The sequence below is a fragment of the Echiichthys vipera genome (genome assembly GCF_963691815.1).
Source record: "Echiichthys vipera genome assembly, chromosome: 7".
In the NCBI taxonomy this organism is placed as follows: domain Eukaryota; kingdom Metazoa; phylum Chordata; class Actinopteri; order Perciformes; family Trachinidae; genus Echiichthys; species Echiichthys vipera.
The window spans coordinates 27,840,495-27,861,480 of NC_139832.1; the positions used below are offsets into that span (position 1 = coordinate 27,840,495).

The 20,986-nt window shown below is 45.3% G+C and overlaps 1 protein-coding gene across 3 annotated transcripts in view; it reads right to left on the minus strand.

The window, feature by feature from the left end:
- The window catches only part of LOC310949160 (homeodomain-interacting protein kinase 3-like), a 63,178-nt gene that overhangs the window by 14,687 nt on the left and 27,505 nt on the right, over positions 1 to 20,986 (minus strand). For 2 of the 3 annotated variants that reach the window (XM_083916498.1, XM_083916497.1), the window contains exons 6-12: positions 3,606 to 3,725; positions 2,968 to 3,054; positions 2,450 to 2,634; positions 1,601 to 1,766; positions 913 to 1,036; positions 617 to 711; positions 234 to 388 (exon numbers count right to left, since the gene is read on the minus strand). In XM_083916498.1, the coding sequence (XP_083772624.1) occupies positions 234 to 388; positions 617 to 711; positions 913 to 1,036; positions 1,601 to 1,766; positions 2,450 to 2,634; positions 2,968 to 3,054; positions 3,606 to 3,725 (932 nt within the window). The remainder of the gene's footprint in view (positions 1 to 233; positions 389 to 616; positions 712 to 912; positions 1,037 to 1,600; positions 1,767 to 2,449; positions 2,635 to 2,967; positions 3,055 to 3,605; positions 3,726 to 20,986) is intronic. The other variant, XM_083916499.1, reaches the window with a different exon arrangement.

Consider the following 20,986-nt stretch of genomic DNA (forward strand, 5'->3'; position numbering starts at 1 on the left):
GCGATCTGAGCAAAGGGCTTAGACGCAATTAGGAGAGCAAGACAACATAGGTTATTCCCAGGATATTGGGTTATTTCAATAATTTTCCAGGTTTTCCCATGAATGAAAAACAAATCTGTGAATTTATAGGTTTTCCAGAACGCATAGGAATCCTGTCGACTGCAGGCATACACATTAAATGCAACAAAAAAAAATGACTAGGGGGTCTCTTAAAACAGAGTAGGGTGACTCACCCCCAGTCGCTGATTCTCTGTGGGCCGACTGTGGTGTCGTTGGTAAGGGAGGACGGGGGTGGGGGAGGAGGGTGAGAGGGAGGAGGACCCACTGTAGTCATCTGCTGCCAGGCTGCTGGGACAAGGACCTGCTGCCCCCGGCTGGACCAAGCCTGCTGCAGGGACAGAACAGGAAAATCTGTTGATGCCGAAAGCTGTGATCTGTACCAACTCCCCCATACCTTGGTCTGATGTAGGGGATCATTGGTTGACTTTCTTCTCGCACACAAGTTCATTAAATAAGTAAAAACCGATCCACAGACAATAGCAAAGAAAAACAAAGAGATAGATAGATAATAGATAATATGTTAGTTTGCATCATATTATAAGGGCCTGTATCTTACCTGAGCAATTACACCAGGTCTCACTGGTAAGGGCTGTATGGGAGGGGCCTGAGTTACCATGGGAACAGAATAACCTGCTGGTTGATTAAGGTTACCTTTGAAAAAGACACAAAACAAGCCATCAGTCATTCATGCAGCTCAAAAAGGCTATGTCTAAATTCAATAGCATCTTGTTGAAGCTATGGCACCACTCATTTACAGTTTGGAACATAATATTGGAAAAGACTGAGCAATGTATTCAAAATAACTAAAACATGTGTTGAGTAATCACTGTACACAGCGTGACGTCTACATACCTTGCATGGTGGGAGGACAAAGAAGAAGGGCAGGTGGGAAGGAGTCAGTGCACCCAAACTGACCATTCCCAGTTGTAAGAGCTATTCCAGGATGCAACACTGAGGGAGCTGACTGGTTTATAGCCTGCATTAGAAAAGAATACAAGGAGGCAGTGGCAGGGAGGATAGTAGAATTAAAGAAGCAAATGAATGACAGGCAAAGACGAGTATATAGCGAACAAAGAGAAAATATGAAAAGAATAGCCAGAAGATGGATGAATGAATGAGACAAAATGAAATATTAGCGATACTTCTTGGGAAAGATTGACAGTCTCTTGTGACAGAAACACTGAGAGGATACGTGATAGCACCTTCTCCCCTGAAGAGGGCATCATTAGGTCTTTAGTACAGAAACTTTACAGAAACATTACCAAAGACTGGGCATATTCATTGGTGTTTATTTGTTTTCTGTCCTGACACAAATGGGGTGTCACTAAGAAAATGTGTAATAGCATACTTTTCAACTGGAATGATTTAGGCACTGCAGTGATTTGATGATTTTAGAAGCTCAATGGAATTGCTGCTGTAGAAGTTTAAAAAGAACTGGTATTGGTATGTAAATAAAGATTACTGGCACAATGAAAAATACAATACAGAAGGTAAAACATGCCTGGTCCAGCAAGACAGAAAAACAGCTATAGTATCTCACCTGAGTGTGGACCGGTATGTTGCTGTAGCCTAGAGGGATGCCAGAGGAGGCAGTGGGGGCTACAGGGGGTCTTGAGAAATGAATGGTGTTCTGATTGAGAGCGTCAAAAACGGCATTGGTGGGCCGACTGTGGCACATATCCATGATACGGAAAGATGACTGCACACTAGAGGAAAAAAAGAGGAAATGTGGTGGGGTCAGGAGGAAAATTTCATGACTACAATAATGCTTTTATGCTATTCTTTTGTACATTGCTAGTTACTACAGGAAAGAAAAACCAACAAGAACATGCAGGCCAACACATTCTGTGCAGGGCTTGACACCACTTTTTTCCCCTGAGGGGAAATATTTATCAGTGAGGTTTATGAAATAAACCAACAGAGTGACGGCTGACTCATAAAGGTTACAGGCCCAGCTCTAATTGAATGCACACCGGCAGATCCGCCTAATATATTGTGTATGGAATGTTTGTAGGCTCACTGCGTTGCTTTTTTATTAACTATGATAATCTGGTCATGAATTGCATCTTTTATCCGGTCACCATCTCCTTGCAGTTATATAACTCATACAACTGAAGTTACATCTAGCTACTACTATTATTCATTTTTTTTTTGTGTGGTGGCAGCAAAGATTTTGTGGTGGCCGGCTGCCACAACAGAATGTTACCAACAGAATCATTGTACATGCTCCAGTAACAAAGGCAACAAGACTGGAATATTAAAACACAAATGTAGTGACATTCATGGGAGCTACTGGCCGCTGCATCACCTAAAAAAACAGTTTGCAAACATCTATTTTGAAACGCTATGTTGTGTGCTGTTGCGTCAAGGACAGTTGTAGCAGCCTTACTGGTTACTGTGCGGGTAGTCCAGCAGATGAGTCATAGTGAGGAAGGGGTGATTGAGGACGCTAGAGGGAACAGTCCTGTCCTCCGCATCGATCAGCAGCATGCTCTTCAGCAGAGACACAAACTCTCTCCTGTCGGCCTTCTCTGCTTGCATGTCACTGTGATCAGGACTGAGCACTAAGTTCACCTGATAGATGTTAGCAGTGAGAAACACAGGGAGAGACACTGCATGAGAGCCACACAGAGCAACAGTTCATGTCACAATTAATTAAGAAACACAGGAGAACTTGAACTTATCAGCCGAGAGCAGACAGCGGCTCGGGAGACACATAGCTTGTCCGTTTCCAGCGAAGTAAATTAGTTTTTGGTTTTTTTCACAACTGAATATTAATTTTCATATTTGAATGGGTTTTATGTTTTTTTTTTTCATGAACCTAAATTTGTCTGTTTTCTTGTGTACCTTTTATTTGTTCAGCATGGTTTGAATTTGCTTAATGCCATTGGATCTGGCTGGACTTACGTGCGCGATGTCATCCAGACAGCTGAAGATGTACTTTCTGGCCTCTTTGGATTTAAGTCCCGTCTCTTTCTCATGTTCTTCTGTTGTCTGGAGGAGGAACACAAATATTAAGAAACACAAGTCTCCACTATGTCTTTGCAGCATTTGAATCCCTATCTATCCCTCTTTCTTTGTATCTCTTTGTGTGGAAAGCTACCACTGGATTTGTCATGTATGAGACTGACAATGGGATTGTTAGGCAGCAGAGTTTGTGCTGGACATGGACAGATAAACTAACATTAGGCTCACATTAATTTAAAATTAATTTAGAGTCAGCTCAGCAGGTAATCTAAACAGTTTCACATTTCCTAGCTTTCCTCAGGGCGTGCTGGCTTTGTTGTATTTTGAAAAGCGTTTCCTATTGTCATGTAATGCCACTACATACTTTATTTCCTCACTGCAAGGACTTTCACTTTATTTTCCAATGAATATCTCCTGCCCTTTCATTTCAAATATCACCTTCCCAGTAGGTCTTTGTACACCACCACAGGAATCAGTGACTGTCGATGTGTGGTTGACAGGAGGATGTGTACTAATTTGCAAGGCTATAAAGTGTTTGCATTTTACACAAGTGTATAGAGTAATTTGTGTGCGGGTACTTTTAGTCTCCAGGAGGCGTAGGGAGAGTTGGACTCCTTGGAGAAGAAACGAGAGGTCTTGGTCCCCTTGTTGAGTAACTGTTCGGCAGGCAGGCCCTGAGTCTGAGAGATGTACCGGACCTAAACAGAGAGAGAGGAAAAGAAACGGAAAAGAGCATAAACATGTTTATCATGAAGGGGAAGTCAAATTCTTGAGGAAGTGAATAACATTAACTGGCTAAAATTTTAAAAAGGCCAATTGTGTAATGATAGTTTAAACTATAAGCTTATTTCTAGAAAAAGAACATGAGGCAAAGACATAATTTCCATGATGTAGACCACTAGGGGGCCCTTCTTTCTTGAGTTTGCATGTTCTCCCTTGTCTGCGTGGGTTCTCTCCGGGTTCTTCGGCTTCCTCGCACAGTCCAACGACATGCACTTGTTAGGTTAAATGATGACTCTAAATTGCCCGTAGGTGTGAATGTGAGTGTGAATGGTTGTCTGTCTCTGTTTGTCTCTATGTGCCCTGTGATAGACTGGCGTCCTGTCCAGGGTGTATCCCGCCTCAAGCCCAATGTTAGCTGGGATCGGCTCCAGCCCCCCGCAACCCCGATATGGACAAGCGGTTGAAGATGGATGGATAACTGTTTGTTTGTTCTGAACGTTGTATATAAACACCTTTAACTAAAAACATACGATATAACTGAATCAGGAAAATTCATAAGGAGTTTCCACTGGGGGATCGAAATACGGCTCTCATGTAAAACTACATTATCTGTGCGTGACTAAGTTGGACTGCCTCACAAACCATACCGTTTCTTTTGCTATGTTTTTCAGTTAAATCCTTAAAAAAAAATTTGGCTTTCAGGACTGTTTGATTTGCTTGTATTATGCAATTCACATACAGTTTTCATATTTTCAAACTTACATACTGACTTTTCACAAGAATTCAATTTAGCTCTCTGGCCTGCCCTGGCTTGATAACCCCTCTCAAAATTCCATGATACTCCAGAAATTCCATGATCAATAGATATCCTACAGTGATACGTTTTACAGACTGTACGTGCATGTGTCTATGGTTCAGAACAAACACACTGACTGGCCAGAACCTGCTGATGGTGCACTGAACGCTCACCACTCTGTGTGTGTGTGTGTGTGTGTGTGTGTGTGTGTGTGTGTGTGTGTGTGTGTGTGTGTGTGTGTGTGTGTGTGTGTGTGTGTGTGTGTGTGTGTGTGTGTGTGTGTGTGGGTGTGTTTTTCTATTCCGGTGAGGACGTTACTATAACTGCACACGGACCCATGGGGACTCATTTCACCGTGGGGACCAAAAATCAGGTCCCCACGGGCAAAACCCCTCCAATCGCTTCAAAACAGTCTGTAGACATGGCCTATGCAATATCTCAGTTTTTGTAAAAAGTCCCCACGAGAAGCATTTTCAGACAAATTAATGTGTGTCTAGGTGTGTATGCGACCCTAGTGGTCACACAGTGGGATTGCAGTCCCTATGAGGTAGGTGTGTTGGAAGTGTGCGTCGCAGTTTGTCCACTCTCGTGTGCCCTCTATTGGTCAAAAGTAGTATTACAGTTAATGTCTATATTTTAATGTTTTGTCCTTGTTTTAAGTTATTTCAAAAGATAGGCCAGAATGAATTAATAAAAGTGTACTTTTTGAATTTGAATATTATTAGGCATAATAATTTATAAAATAATTATTTATTTTGGCTATAAAATTACCACAATAACCAGCCAAAATACATTACCTGTTTAAAGCATGAATTATCTTGGTGAAATGTTAAACTAGTATTGATATGAATTTTTACTTTTGATTTAACTTTCCCAACTTTATTTGCTCATTTTATTTTTTTTCATTAAACACATTTTTAATGCTACACTGTGCAACAACAAATCTGTGCTAAAATCAGCAGGAGAGCTAAAGTAGGACGCTGTTTGCAGCTGGGGGCTAGCTATCCTGTGATGTATTTTGCACACAGAGCATACAGCTAATGGAGCTAACAGAAACAGAGTTTATAGAGAATGGAGTTAACAGAGCTCATGGCTAATACAGCTTACTGTACACAACATGAAGCATTTAACAGTGAACAGCTGTTTTATAAACACAACAAGTATAGTGAATAAATGTACTGAGTACATTTTGGACTTGGCCTATGGAGTTACACAATAGTAATGTTAGTATTAAACATACCCCAGAGCTACCTACAAACTGGGGATGATGGGGGTAACAAGTTAGTCTGGAGTAGAGTTTAGATTCTCTGCCTCTCTTTATATCCCACCAGGTTTGGCCGGGCCTTTGATCTAGGGCTTGTTTTTATTTTTTTAATCACTGCATTATTGGCCCAATCTGAATTTCAATTAATCTCATCTCATCTTCAACCCCTTATCCGGAGTCGGATCGCAGGGGCAACAGCTTCAGCAGTTGACCCCAAACTTCCCTTTCCCGGGCCACATTAACCAGCTCTAACTGGGGGATCCTGAGGCGTTCCCAGGCCAGTGTGGAGATCTAATCTCTCCACCTGGTCCTGGGTCTTCCCCGAGGCCTCCTCCCAGCTGGACGTGCCTGGAACACCTCCCTAGGGAGGCGCCCAGGGTTCATCCTTACAAGATGATCCTGAACCACCTCAACTGGCTCCTTTCAACGCAAAGGAGCAGCGGCTCTACTCCGAGTTCCTCACGGATGCTGAACTTCTCCCCCTCTCTCTAAGGGAGACTCCAGCCCTCCTCCTGAGGAAACCCTTTCGGCCGCTTGTACCCGCGACCTTGTTCTTTGGGTCCTGACCCAGCTTTCAGGACCACAGGTGAGGGTAGGAACCAGGACTGAGCGGTAGATCCAGAGCTTTGCCTTCCTCAGCTCTCTGTTCATCACAACGGTGCGGTAGAGCGACTGCAGCACCGCCCCCGCTGCTCCGATTCTCCGGCCAAACTCACGCTCCATCGTCCCCTCACTTGTGAACCAGATCCCGAGGTCCTTGAACTCCTTCACTTGGGGTCAGGACTCATACCCGACCCGGAGTAACAATCCACCGGTTGCCCGCTGAGAGCCACGGCCTCAGATTTAGAGGTCGTTTCACACTCGGCTGGGAATCGATCCAGTGAGTGCTGAAGGTCACTGACCGACGACGCCATCAGGACCACGTCATCTGCAAAAAACAGAAACCAGACCCTCAGCCCACCAAACTGCAACCCCTCCCCACCACGACTACACCACGATATCCTGTCCATGAAAATCACAAACAGGATTGGGGACAAAGTACACCCCTGGAGGAGGCCGACCCCCACCGGGAACGATCCAACTTACTGCCGAGGATCCAGACACAGCTTTCTCTTTGGGTGTTCAGAGATTGGAAGGCCCTTAGAAGTGACCCCCTCACCCCATACTCCCGCAGAACCTCCCACAGTATCTCTTTGGTTACCCTTTTTAAATAGGGGAACCACCACCCCGGTCTGCCACTCACTTGGCACTGTCCCAGACTTCCACCAGTGTGTCAGAGACGTGTGGACCAGGACCAGGACCAGGACCAGGACCAGGACGGCCCCTCCAGACCCAAAGCTTTCAGCATGTGTGGATGCAGCTCATGGATCCCTGGGGCTTTGCCTCTGTGGACTTGTTTCCTTCCTCAGTGACTTCTGTCAGAGATGTTGACGATGATCCCCATCAGCCTCCAGCTCTGCCTCTACAAAAGAGGGTGTGTTGGGCCCATTCAGGACTTCCTCAGAGTCCTTCCACCGCCCCATGACCTCATCAGCTGAGGGCACCAGCGTCCCGTCCTTACTGTAAACAGCTTGGACGGTTCCCCGTGTCCCCCTCCTGAGGTGCTGAATGGTTTTCCAGAAGCTCGGTGCCCCCCAAAGTCCTTCTCCAGGACTTCTCTGAACTCCTCCCACACCCGCTGCTTTGCCTCTGACACAGCAGAGGCTGCAGCCCTTCAGACCTGTTGGTACCTTGCCACTGCCTCCAGAGTCTTCTGGGATAACATATCCCGGGAGGTCCCCTTCAATCTGACAGCTTCCCTGACCACCAGTGTCCACCACGGTGTTGGAGAGTTACCGCCCCTTGAGGCACCTAAGACCTTGAGGCCACAGCTCACCGCTGCAGCTTCAGCAGTGGAAGCTTTGAACATCGCCCACTCCGGTTCGATGCCCCCAACCTCCACAGGGACGCCAGAAAAGCTCCTCCGGAGGTGTGAGTTGAAGGTCTCTGGGACAGGGGCCTCCTCCAGACGTTCCCAGTTCACCCGCACTACTGGTTTGGGTTTACCTGGTCTGTCCAGGATCCCAAGATGGTGATCAGCTGACAGCTTTGCCCTTCTCTTCACTCGAGTGTCCAGAATATACGGCCTCAGATCAGATGAGACCATCACAGACTGGATCCTGGACCTTTGGCCTAGGGTGCTCTGGAACCAGGTCCACTTCTGAGCCTCCTTCTGTTCCAACATGGTGTTTGTTAAAGAGGATCCAGGACCAGCACACAAGTCTAACACCAGACGCTGGGGTTTAGATCAGGGAGGCCGTTCCTCCCAATCAGCCTCTCCAGGTGTCTCCATCGTTGCCCACGTGGGCGTTGAAGTCTCCCAGCAGAACTCTGGAGTCCCCTACTGGAGCCCCATGCAGGACTCCATTCAGGGTCTCCAACCGCCGAAGTCCCCCCCCCCCCCACCTGCAGGCGTAAGGAGGCCACCCTCTGGTCCACCGGGGTGAACTCCAACACCGCGGCACTCAGCCGGGGGTTTGAGAGTCTCCCCACACCCGCCCGGCCCCTCACACCCTGGGCCCCTCCAGAGAAGAATAGGGTCCAGCCCCTATCCAGGAGTACGGGTCCAGATCCAGACTGTGTGTGGAGGTGAGCCCCCCCCCAGATCTAACTGGTAGCTCCACCTCCCTCACAAGCTCCGGCTCCTTCCCCCACAGAGAGGAGACGCTCCACGTCCCCAGAGCCTCTGCTGCCCAGGTCTGGACCCTCGAGGCCCCTCACATTCACTGCCCCCCCCCCCCCCCCCCCCCCGTGCAGCAGTGCACCCGACCCAAGTGGTTCCTCCTGCGAGTGAATGGAGAGGAGGGAGGTGCCATGTCGCTTTTTCAGGCTGTTTTCGGTCAGCTCCGTGGCAAACCTGCAGAGTAGGTAAAGACCACACTCTATGACTTATTTATGATTTACATAGACCCAACAATTCCCCCGTAGAGTACGGTGGCGTTGAAAACCTTCACTATAACAGACAGGAATGTCAGACAGACCCAGCTCTGATGAGGACGGACATCTGTCTGCACCGGAGAGAGAGCGAGAAAAGATGGACAGATGGACAGAGAGAGACAAAGACAGAGACAGATACACTTCCAGTAACTATAATAATATCTATATTAATGTGAATATGACTCATATGTTAGACCAGAATAGTAGAAACAAGCACAGCTAAGGTGACAGAACATGACAATGCAGAGAAATCTATGCCACATATAACATATATAATGTTTGATGGTGGTGCAAGTGTAGTGGCTTTCTGTTGATAAGGTAGATAAGAATTTGTTCTTAATGATTCACCTGATAAAAAAAAAGGTTTAATAAATGAATTAAAGAAAGCTTTTTCCATCTTTATTCAACATACTAAGTATTTATGTTGTTATTTTCAAGATTATAAAAAATCTTGAAAATATAATGACTCCCGTGGTAAGGGAGCTTGTGTACCTTAGTGAACCCTGTCACCTTTGAAATACCTGCACTTCAGCAGGTATTTCAAAGTCCTTCCACCCACGTTCAGTTATAACTTTATATATATATGTATGTTACACAGATCCAGATATTTAATGTCCCCACCTTGACCTCGCCCATCCCCCACCCTGGTGCAAATCTGTAGTTTGGGCATGTCTGCCATCTTGTTAATGCTGGCTATCAAGGTTCTTCCTCCGACGTTAAATACTATGTGAGTGCAGCAGATTACACAGATTGTAACCTGTGACACTTTTTTTATAATCTTGAAAATAAGAACATGGATACAGGCTCAAGAAACAGCCTTTGTCTACTGTAGCAGTAACAGTAGGTAATTCAGGACCATCTCTATTAAAATAAAAAAACTTTATTGCCATTAGGCAGATATGTATTTGGTAGCATGGCTCGGTGTTGGGACAATCCTACTCTTAAAAAAGCAGAGAGAGCCAAAGGCCGGAAGAGCAGTTGTGATAAGCCACCCATGGTGAACAGAACGGGCAACAATGGCATGAACAATGAAACTGATAGTCAGAAATGCATTGTAAAGGAGGAGATGGGTAGAGGTGTATCAGTGCATTGGCTTAAATTGAAAGCAGCGAGAGATTTTCCAATTGAATTCGTAGGAGGGAGACATCAAGTCATCAGCTGACGGGGCCTGCTTGAAATTAATTTAGGGTCAATTGATGGGCTGGCTGAAGATCAGCTGGCAATTGTAACTAACTACTAACTGTAGCAGGCTGGGCTGACCTTGACCTTATGGCCTGCCTGAGTTAATGCTATGCACAATTAAGTTGTATTAGAAAGAGTTGAAGTTGTAACAATTGTGTTGTAACAATAGTTAAGACAGAAATTATATTCATAATTGATTGTAGTGGTTGAAGGAGTCAAAAATAGGGCCTCCACACAGGCACCAGCACCCCACAGAGGGGCTCCAGAGCCAGGCTAAGTCTCTACACACCTCCAGGACCTCTACCCAGCCCCACCACCCCACAGAGGGGCTCCAAGCTAGGCTGAGCCAGGCTAAGTCTCCCACACACCTCCAGGACCTCTACCCAGCCCCACCACCCCACAGAGGGGCTCCAAGCTAGGCTGAGCCAGGCTAAGTCTCTACACACCTCCAGGACCTCTACCATCTAACCCTAACCCTAACCCCACAGAGGGGCTCCAAGCTAGGCTGAGCCAGGCTAAGTCTCTACACACCTCCAGGACCTCTTCCCAGCCCCACCACCCCACAGAGGGGCTCCAAGCTAGGCTGAGCCAGGCTAAGTCTCCCACACACCTCCAGGACCTCCACCCAGCCCCATCACCCCACAGAGGGGCTCCAAGCTAGGCTGAGCCAGGCTAAGTCTCCCACACACCTCCAGGACCTCTACCCAGCCCCATCACCCCACAGAGGGGCTCCAAGCTAGGCTGAGTCAGGCTAAGTCTCCCACACACCTCCAGGACCTCCACCCAGCCCCACCACCCCACAGAGGGGCTCCAAGCTAGGCTGAGCCAGGCTAAGTCTCTACACACCTCCAGGACCTCTACCATCTAACCCTAACCCTAACCCTAACCCCACAGAGGGGCTCCAAGCTAGGCTGAGCCAGGCTAAGTCTCTACACACCTCCAGGACCTCTTCCCAGCCCCACCACCCCACAGAGGGGCTCCAAGCTAGGCTGAGCCAGGCTAAGTCTCCCACACACCTCCAGGACCTCCACCCAGCCCCACCACCCCACAGAGGGGCTCCAAGCTAGGCTGAGTCAGGCTAAGTCTCCCACACACCTCCAGGACCTCCACCCAGCCCCACCACCCCACAGAGGGGCTCCAAGCTAGGCTGAGCCAGGCTAAGTCTCCCACACACCTCCAGGACCTCCACCCAGCCCCACCACCCCACAGAGGGGCTCCAAGCTAGGCTGAGCCAGGCTAAGTCTCCCACACACCTCCAGGACCTCCACCCAGCCCCACCACCCCACAGAGGGGCTCCAAGCTAGGCTGAGTCAGGCTAAGTCTCCCACACACCTCCAGGACCTCCACCCAGCCCCACCACCCCACAGAGGGGCTCCAAGCTAGGCTGAGTCAGGCTAAGTCTCCCACACACCTCCAGGACCTCCACCCAGCCCCACCACCCCACAGAGGGGCTCCAAGCTAGGCTAAGCCAGGCTAAGTCTCCCACACACCTCCAGGACCTCCACCCAGCCCCACCACCCCACAGAGGGGCTCCAAGCTAGGCATGGGCAAGGAGTCAGACAGAGTGGTCAAATAACCTCTCTGTATCCACATGGTGGGGGCAGTCATCCTGAAAAATGGCTGCCATTTTGCAATTTTAAGTGGATGTGGGTGGTTCCTTGCCAATGACCCTTTGAGACAGCTCATGGCAATTTTCATGCTTGTATCCCAAGCAAAATGGTTTCTTAAGTCTAATGCTGTATTCCTAAGCCCTGGGACGTGGGACTTCTCCTACATGGAGTAATAAGCTCCGACTTCATAGCGTTTCCAGACAATTGAAGTCAAATGTAAACAGAAAACATGATAAGCCACCATCAAATACTATGTTAATAAACATATTGTCCAGCAATGGATCACATTGGTTGACACTACAGCGGTATTCAGCTAAAACATCTTCATCGACTGATCGGGAGCCGTTTATGTAAATAATCTGCTCCACTATGTGTCATTTTAAACTTCATTCAAATGTCTAGTTACAGCTACACTCATCATTTAAATGTAATGAAGTTTTTCAGATGAAATTTCAGTTGAGTATTTAACATTTCCACTTCAGCAGGTATTTCAAAGTCCTTCCACCCACGTTCAGTTATAACTTTATATATATATGTATGTTACACAGATCCAGATATTTAAAGTCCCCACCTTGACCTCGCCCATCCCCCACCCTGGTGCAAATCTGTAGTTTGGGCATGTCTGCCATCTTGTTAATGCTGGCTATCAAGGTTCTTCCTCCGACGTTAAATACTATGTGAGTGCAGCAGATTACACAGATTGTAACCTGTGACACTTTTTTTTACAGTAAAGGTCCTGCCTTGGAGAACAAAATAACTCATAATTGAGAGTGTCTGTTTCAGAATACATTTAGAAAAAATAATAATAATAAAAAATAAATAAATAAATAAATAAAAAAAAAAAAAAAATATATATATATATATATATATATATATATATATATATATATATATATATATATATATATATATATATATTTATGCTGATGTGTGCAACAAGTGCTACACTATGTAAACAGGTATATAATATAAGATTATATTTCAGTTGTATTATAATTATTGATGCATTAATGTGTTCATCAATGCAACTGGTAAAATTGGAGCTCACTTTAAATAATGAAATTATGATACAAATAATTTACAAGTGTGTCAAATGTGTCTTTAAATAGAGTCGTGAGTAAAAGTCCTCAGTTACAGTTTCCCTCTTCACTCGCTGGCTGTGGCCGCGTGCCCTCTGGCCGACTGAACTTGCACTGTGTTTGCGCACCGGGCTGTCCCGCCGGCTCTTTCTGAGCGCAGCACCGTCTGCGGGAGGTCTGCGGGAGGTCTGCGGGGTGCGCCGTGTCACATATCCAGCGCAACTTCTTTTTTTTTTTTCGGACACCTGCTCTCGCTGTGCTACAGACACACAGACAGACGGCACCTGCACGCACGAGGTCATGGCCGAGCTCTGCAAACGTTGAAGGAAATGGTAAGTTTATGTGACTAAACTCTGAATATAACTGTTTACTTTAATTTCATACTGTTTACCGCGACTTAAATGACTACACTGCAAAAGGCTGCACCGCGCTCACCGCGTTTGTAAACGTTTGTTTTTATGCATGCTAAAGTAAGCTAATTTTAGCTAACGTTAGTATGCTAATGTTAGCTAACATTAGCATACTAACGTTAGCTAACTTTAGTAATGTAATGTTAGCTGACGTTAGCTAAACTTAGTATGCCAACACGCTAGCTGGGATGCTAACCTCGTGGCGTGTTTTATCTGCACATTAAACACTAAAGTTTATTTCTTATTGTTGACGTGATAAAAAGACTGGGGACGGTGTTTTCACACTGAACCTGTGGTTTTAACGAGCTCCGGTCCGTAGCGCTATAACGGGTGTGGGCCGGTGTGACGCAGTTAAAGGGTCCGCACCGACAACGGACAGAGACCGCCTGGTAACGGGGCAGCGATAAAGCGGCCTCTGCTGCGGCTCGTTTCTGTTGAAGCAAACGTTTTACATGACCGTGAACGTGCTCAGGACTCGTCTTCCTGCTCCGTGTGGAGCTTTTACACCGACAGCCAGGGAAGTAAGCCGCGGCAGCGCTGTCTGTGAACCACATTAATGCAGTTATCTGTGTGTGTGTGTGTGTGTAAACCACATTAATGCAGCCGTCCACCCAAATATACCGCGGGCTGTTTAACTAAAAGTAGTGAGGGTGAGACGGTCAGACAGGATCGGTCCGCGGTGCCGTGTGTGTGACGGAGAGAGATAGAGCAGGTGGAGCACTGCTTCTGCAACATATTAAAACTCTAAATAATGCGGAGATACAGTGGCAAGATTTTCTTTCATCCAAGGCGATTTTTAAAAATAGCGCTGGCATGCACAAGTGTTATCAAATAGTTTGCTTAAATATTCACATGGCTTATAGATCAATTATATATCAATGCTATATATCTTCCTAGACGGATTATAGTATTCACTGCAATATTTATTAGTAGTAGTAGTTTTTGAAATTATGTCAAAATCATACATGTTATCATAAAATTGTGTATTTGGTTTGTGTGCTCTACAAACTGCACTGAGGTTAATATGGTTAGGTCCAGAGTGTTGTTGCAATAAATGCAGATATTCAGTGTTATATGATGTGTTGGACTGACTGTGTCACTTGTGCCGACAGGAGGAGGAAAGCCTGAGTCTGGGAGCCACTGGTGGCAGCTCTGGATGTACAGGTGAGACAGGGGAGGTGTAATGAGATGCTAGAATAATGAGGCTTGTATAAAAGAAGTATGTTTGATATTATGTAACAGTGTTAAGTGTTGTGTAACTTTTGTAAAATTAGCCAGTTTTCTTTTTAAATGTCACACTAAAGCAGAGAAAATATGCCATGTAGACCCCTTCCTGTTTCCTCTCTCTTTTAATGCCCCCCTCTCAAGGTGAAGTGCATCATGGGGCAAAAAAACGAAAAACAAAACAATAAGGGGCCTCTCTTAGGGCGCACTCAGACTGTCCTTCCGCACCAGGCAAAAACAGGTTTTCAGGGTCAAGCCTAGTGCGTTTGACCAGTGTGAGTGCAACCGCACTTCCTGTGCGCCTGTTGGGACGTAGAAAAAAGAAGGAGGGACCATGCGCAGACTTTTCAAACAATGGCGGTGAAAGGTTCACGTTGGTGTGATGCGGAGGTGGAGTGTTTACTGCAGATTTGGTCGATGAAAAGATTCAAAAACAGTCGACAAGACGCACAAAAACTCCGAGGTCTACGGAAAGATCTGGAAACAAAGCGACGCATCGCCATGACGTCATCAATGCGTGTGACGTGTTACGGCGTGATGACGTATAGGCAGCAAGAAGCATTCTCCGAGGCCCAGGTAGTGTGAGTACAAACGGGCCTGGAGGGGGGGACAAGGACCCTAAAGCACGGGGCACGGGACGGAGGCACAGTGGGAGGGCGCCCTTAAGGACCATTTGGATGTGATTTACTTATTATTTAATTATTGCAGCTCTGTGTAATTTAAGTGCACACTCACACCATGATCCGTGCCGTGCTTTAGCATCTCCTCTTACTCCACAGACAGATTCGCTCACACTTACATTACTTCAAAGTACCGAGCCTTGACTCAATTGCTTTGTGCTTATTCGTCTGCACAGCTCTGAGATTTAGTTTTGTCTGACTGTCTTTGAATATTTCATATGATCAAATCTGCAGTAAACACTCCTCCGCATCAGACCACTGCAAACTGTTAGGAAGCATCTTTTTAAATGTCCATCGCAGGGAACAAACTTATAAAAATAGTCTCAGGACCCCCACCAATGCTCGTGCTTGCGCTCGTACACTTGCCTATGCTCCTGCTCATACATGTGTATCTGTGCTTTACGAAAATCCACATCTCTTGGCCAAGGCTGGCAAGCGTGCCATGCCTGGGCGTGTAACAGTCGTACTCACACTGGTCAGACGAACTAGACTTTGGCTGTGATGGCCACGGTACAAATGGACAGTGATGGTGTGTCCAAAGGCATTAGGAGACACCAATTAAGAAAGTTAAAACAAAAAATTCATGAAAAAACAATAAAGTTAATGTGAATGAGACTTGTTTGGTAAATGGTTGCACCTTTTTCTGTCTTTAAAGCTTTTATTGTGGCTTCATGTGTGTCCTCCTTGTTAGTTAATTTTCTACCAATTAACTCTTTCATTTCTAATTTGCAGATGCTGCTGAAGTGACAGACGACTTTCACCCTGAACAAAAGAAAGAGGTAGGATAGTGTATTTATCTTTTTTGGATCTTAAATTTGACAGTTGAGTTGTGTACATGCATGACTGAGTACTTAGATAGGAATCAAAATAATAATGTTTAACACTAGGCCTTCCCTGAATGCTTCACCTTTAGTTTAAATATTTGTTTGTGACCACAGTGACCCCTTTGAGGACACGTTTTAACAACTTTGAAAATAGGGATGCAAAATATATTAGATTTTAAACAAGGAAAATGATCTTCCTTTAGAGGGAGCTCATCAGAAGGAAGCTACAGTCTTCATTCTTGCATTTCAATTCCTTTCCAACAGTGAGTGCGTTTACTTGGAGATGAAAATTTCTTATTTATGAAGTTTATCACAGTTATGATTCGGGGTGTAGCGGTACACCAAAGTCACAGTTTGGTACGTACCTTGTTTTTAAAGTCACGGTACGGTTCATAGTTAAGGGTGAAATGAAAAAACTGCATGTTTGTCAGCACAAACACAAGTTTAAGTGGTAAAAAAACAATTAAATAGTTAAACAGTTTTCACTATCAGTATGAAACATACACACATCTAAAAAAAATATTGCTGCAATTCTCCAATTTGTCAAATCCTTCTTAAATAATTACAACTGCGGCATTAACTTTGTCATTTGTCCGTTCTGAATTCCCAGGTAGGGGTTGTTAAAATGGTGTAAGGGGCCGGGTTTGCACAGCTTGGTTTGTTTCACACCAACTAGAATATCTGAAACTGGGCAACAGACTAGATGTTTGAAAACTGAATAAGACTCAATTCTACGTAGTTTGCCTGTTTGAAAAAGAGAGGTCACCAGAAAAAAGAAAACTCAACTTCCTTAGCTTCACCTGGATGGTGCCTTTTTAAACGTGTGCGCATGTTCATAATAAATCTGGAGTTCAAAGTTATCCCAAACCTGGAATATGAATGACAGGGGTGTCTGCAAGCTCCGGTTTCATGTTGTCGTTCAGCACGAAGTTTGTTCTCTAGTCACTAGCCATCCACACAGCCCTTGTGGGTTTGCAGGGAGCCCTGTGCCGCGGCTCTGCCTTCCTGTTGCTGCCTCCTCTCCTACTCTCACCAAAAAGTCTGTTTTTGGTGAGAGTGGCCCTGGTTTCCTTTGTATCCAATACCATTTGCTGCATGTTGTACCTTCTATCTTCTCTTTCCTTTCTGTTTCTCCAGTGTCCTATAGGGGTGTGGCGAGATCTCATCTCATGAGATCCTGCGATTTAAAAAAATGTGTCCATATTTCTCGTTGAGTTGAAAAGTTGTCTCGCAATATATATATATATATATATGTGTCTTATCTTTCACTCTGTTGCTGTTTATCCACTAATAAATATATATATATATATATATTTATTAGTGGATAAACAGCAACAGAGTGAAAGATAAGACACAAACACTTTGTGCTCAATGCTCACATATTGTTTGTCTTATCTGGGGTAGGTCTCATCACACCGCTAGTGTCCTATCTAAGCAAGCATAAATAAATTCACAGTTTTAAGCTTAGTTGTCTGTGCAGGCTCAAAGTCGTCACTTTCATTGCCTCCAGAAACTCAGGACACATCACGATATGTGTGAGAAACGCTACCAGAAGGCCCACACAGAGAGGTTAAATGACGAGAGGGAGAGGACTTTGCTTTTACATGGTAGACTGAATACAACGGTCAGTTTTACCACACATTTTTATAATGTTCATAAGAATGACAGTATAGAGAAGTGTCTCCTGGCATTTGGTGCTTTTACCGGTCTCATTAGTAAAAACATCAGTAGTTAATATATGTAGCATCTATAAGTATTATTATATAGACTTTGTTTGCAAATATTCTAATATTTAAAGGGCCCTCTCGGGCCCTCTATATAATAATATAGAGGGCCCGAGTTAGAATCAAACCAGTTATAGACTAACTTTTTACCAGCTCCTAATGGCACCTACAATCATGATGAAGACTGATGTACTTGTTATTGTAAATCCACAGGCAATAACCAATATTTAAGTTACTACATAGGCTTACATTTACTGTATTTTTTTCTGCACTATAGGGCGCACTGGATTATGAGGCACACTGTCAATGAATGGTCTATTTTTTTATCATTTTTATATATTTACACACATATTTATATATATATATATATATATATATATATATATACATACATACCGGGCTATATGGCGCATGAAGCGAAACAAAACAGTCAGATAAGTTAGTCAGTTAAACTTTATCAAACGTGTTCACAATAACTCCCAACCTTGTTCAGTTATAACATGTAAAATACAACACAATAAACTCACTTTTTCAGTTTATTCCAGTTTGGCGATAACGGCATCCATTACTGCCTGACGCTCCTGGCTACAGTAGCCATAAAGCTGCAAGTGGTGCGGCTTTGTAGTTTTAAGTCGTACTAAAACATGTTTTACTTGGCGCCGTGAGCGCCATGTACCACACAAAATTGCTTAGAGGTCAGTAAGCACAACCAGAATGACTCCATAAGTTGCATCAGTTATGAGGGCGTACTCACACTGTCCTGGCCGGGGCCAAAACCGTTTTTTCAGCTAAAGCCTAGTACCTTTAAGCAGTGTGAGTGCACCCGTTCCGCGCATAACTGCGGCCAGCGGGCCGTCCACGGCCCGCTTGAAAGAGGTGGGCTTTAGCGGAGCCTTTTGCACATGTACGAGCACGAGCGTGCGCACGTGTGCGAGCACGAGCGTGCGCACGTGTGCGAGCACGAGCCCTACGGCAGTAGCGTTATGTCCGCCTGTTCGGACATGTAAGTAGAAGGACGGACCATGCGCGGACATTTAACAACAACAACAATGGCGGTGAAAGGTTCACGTTGGTGTGATGCGGAGGTGGAGTGTTTACTGCAGATTTGGTCGATGAAAAGATTCAAAAACAGTCGACAAGACGCACAAAAACTCTGAGGTCTGTGGAAAGATTTGTAAACAAAGCCACACACACGCGATCAATGCGTGTGACGTGTTACGGCGTGATGATGTATGGACAGCAAGAAGCATTGGCCGGCCCTGGCAGTGTGAGTACAAACGGGGCTGGGGCGTGGGGGGAGAGGGGGGGGGGGGGACAAGTACCCTAAAGCCCGGGTCGCGGTGCGAAAGGACAGTGTGAGTACGCTCTAAGGCGCACTGTCATTTTTTTGAGAAAAGTAAATACTTTTAAGTGCGCCTCTTATAGTGCAAAAAATACGGTACACATTACTCTTTGTCAGGCTTCACATAGGTTGGAAGCTCTTATACTGATCTTGATTTGCTGATGTTATTTTTCAGAAAGAACAGGAGTGTTCCAGTGACAGTGACGATACTTTTATCCTGGTGCTCCTCCCAGTTGATGTTTACAAGGACACAAGTGTACCTGAACTCAGAAGAACAGACAGTGTAACTGTAAGTCTCTTTGCAAAACGTCACATAGTTGGCACTGCTCAGTAAAAATAATGGATCAGTTTGGTGCTCAACATAGACGAGACTTTCAATGCACGAATCAATATAAACTGCGATCAGATGCAAAAGTATATTTGGCGACATGGCGTGTATATTGTACTGTAAAAGATTTACTGCATAAAAAAGTTAATCACTTGATAACAGAAACACTGATTTAGACTAATGATAATAAAATATGTTTCACTTTGAATTTGTATGAGCAGTAAAAACATGTGAAGTGTGCATTGGTTAAGCCTACTGTCTAGCAACTACCAAAAACCACCAGGAACCCCTCTAAGGGTCTGCTCACACTGTCCTTCCGCACCGCGACCCGGACTTTAGGGTACTTGTCCCCCCTCCCTCTCCCCCCCACGCCCCAGCCCCGTTTGTATTCACACTGCCTGGGCCTCGGCCAATGCTTCTTGCTGTCCATACGCCATCACGCCGTAACACGTCACACGCATTGATCGCGTGTGTGGCTTTGTTTACAAATCTTTCCACAGACCTCGGAGTTTTTGTGTGTCTTGTCGACTGTTTTTGAATCTTTTCATCGACCAAATCTGCAGTAAACACGCCACCTCCGCACCACACCAACGTGAACCTTTCACCACCATTGTTGTTGTTGTTAAATGTCCGCGCATGGTCCGTCCTTCTATTTACATGTCCGAACAGGCGGACATAACGCTACTGCCGTAGGGCTCGTGCTCGTACACGTGCGCACGCTCGTGCTCGTACATGTGCAAACGGCTCCGCTAAAGCCCACCTCTTTCAAGCGGGCCGTGGACGGTCCGCTGGCCGCAGTTGAGCGTGGAGCGGGTGCACTCACACTGCTTAAAGGTACTAGGCTTTAGCTGAAAAACCGGTTTTGGCCGCGGCCAAAAGGACAGTGTGATCACGCCCTCAGACACAGTAGCACGCACAGCATGGCAAAGGCATGCACAGTGCGAATGATTCACTTAGACAAGCACTCAAATTTTTTTATTAATTCTTAATCCTTTTGTTTGGTCATGACATTTCTGATGTTAAAATGTTATGGATTTAACAAAATACCCGAAATGTAACTCTTCTCGGTTCTCTTTTAAGCTAAGCGGACAAATGCTTGGACACCAACCAGATGACCCTTTTGCCGAGTTCCGCAAAGAAATTGTTCCTCCATCTCAGTCTGAAATAGAAAGTGACTCAGAGACAAAAGTCAAACGTCACAAGAGAAAGAAGAGAAAGGTAGAGAAAGCAAGTTCCAGTTCCTGCGGTGAACATGACCGTACTACAGTCAGGACTCAAAAGAATAAAGTCAGTGGACACACAGATGACTCTAGTACTGAGTTCAGTGAAGGGGAGTTTGTTCCTCCATCTCAGTCTGAAAGAGACAGCGACTCAGAGACAAAAGTCAAACGCCACAAGAGAAAGAAGAGAAAGGTAGAGAAAGCAAGTTCCAGTTCCTGCGGTGGACATGACCGTACTACAGTCAGGACTCAAAAGAATAAAGTCAGTGGACACACAGATGACTCTAGTACTGAGTTCAGTGAGGGGGAGTTTGCTCCTCCATCTCAGTCTGAAAGAGACAGCGACTCAGAGACAAAAGTCAAACGGCACAAGAGAAAGAAGAGAAAGGTAGAGAAAGCAAGTTCCAGTTCCTGCGGTGGACATGACCGTACTACAGTCAGGACACAAAAGAATAAAGTCGGACACACAGATGAAACTAGTACTGAGTTCAGCAAAGAAATTGTTCCTCCATCTCAGTCTGAAAGAGACAGCGACTCAGAGACAAAAGTCAAACGGCACAAGAGAAAGAAGAGAAAG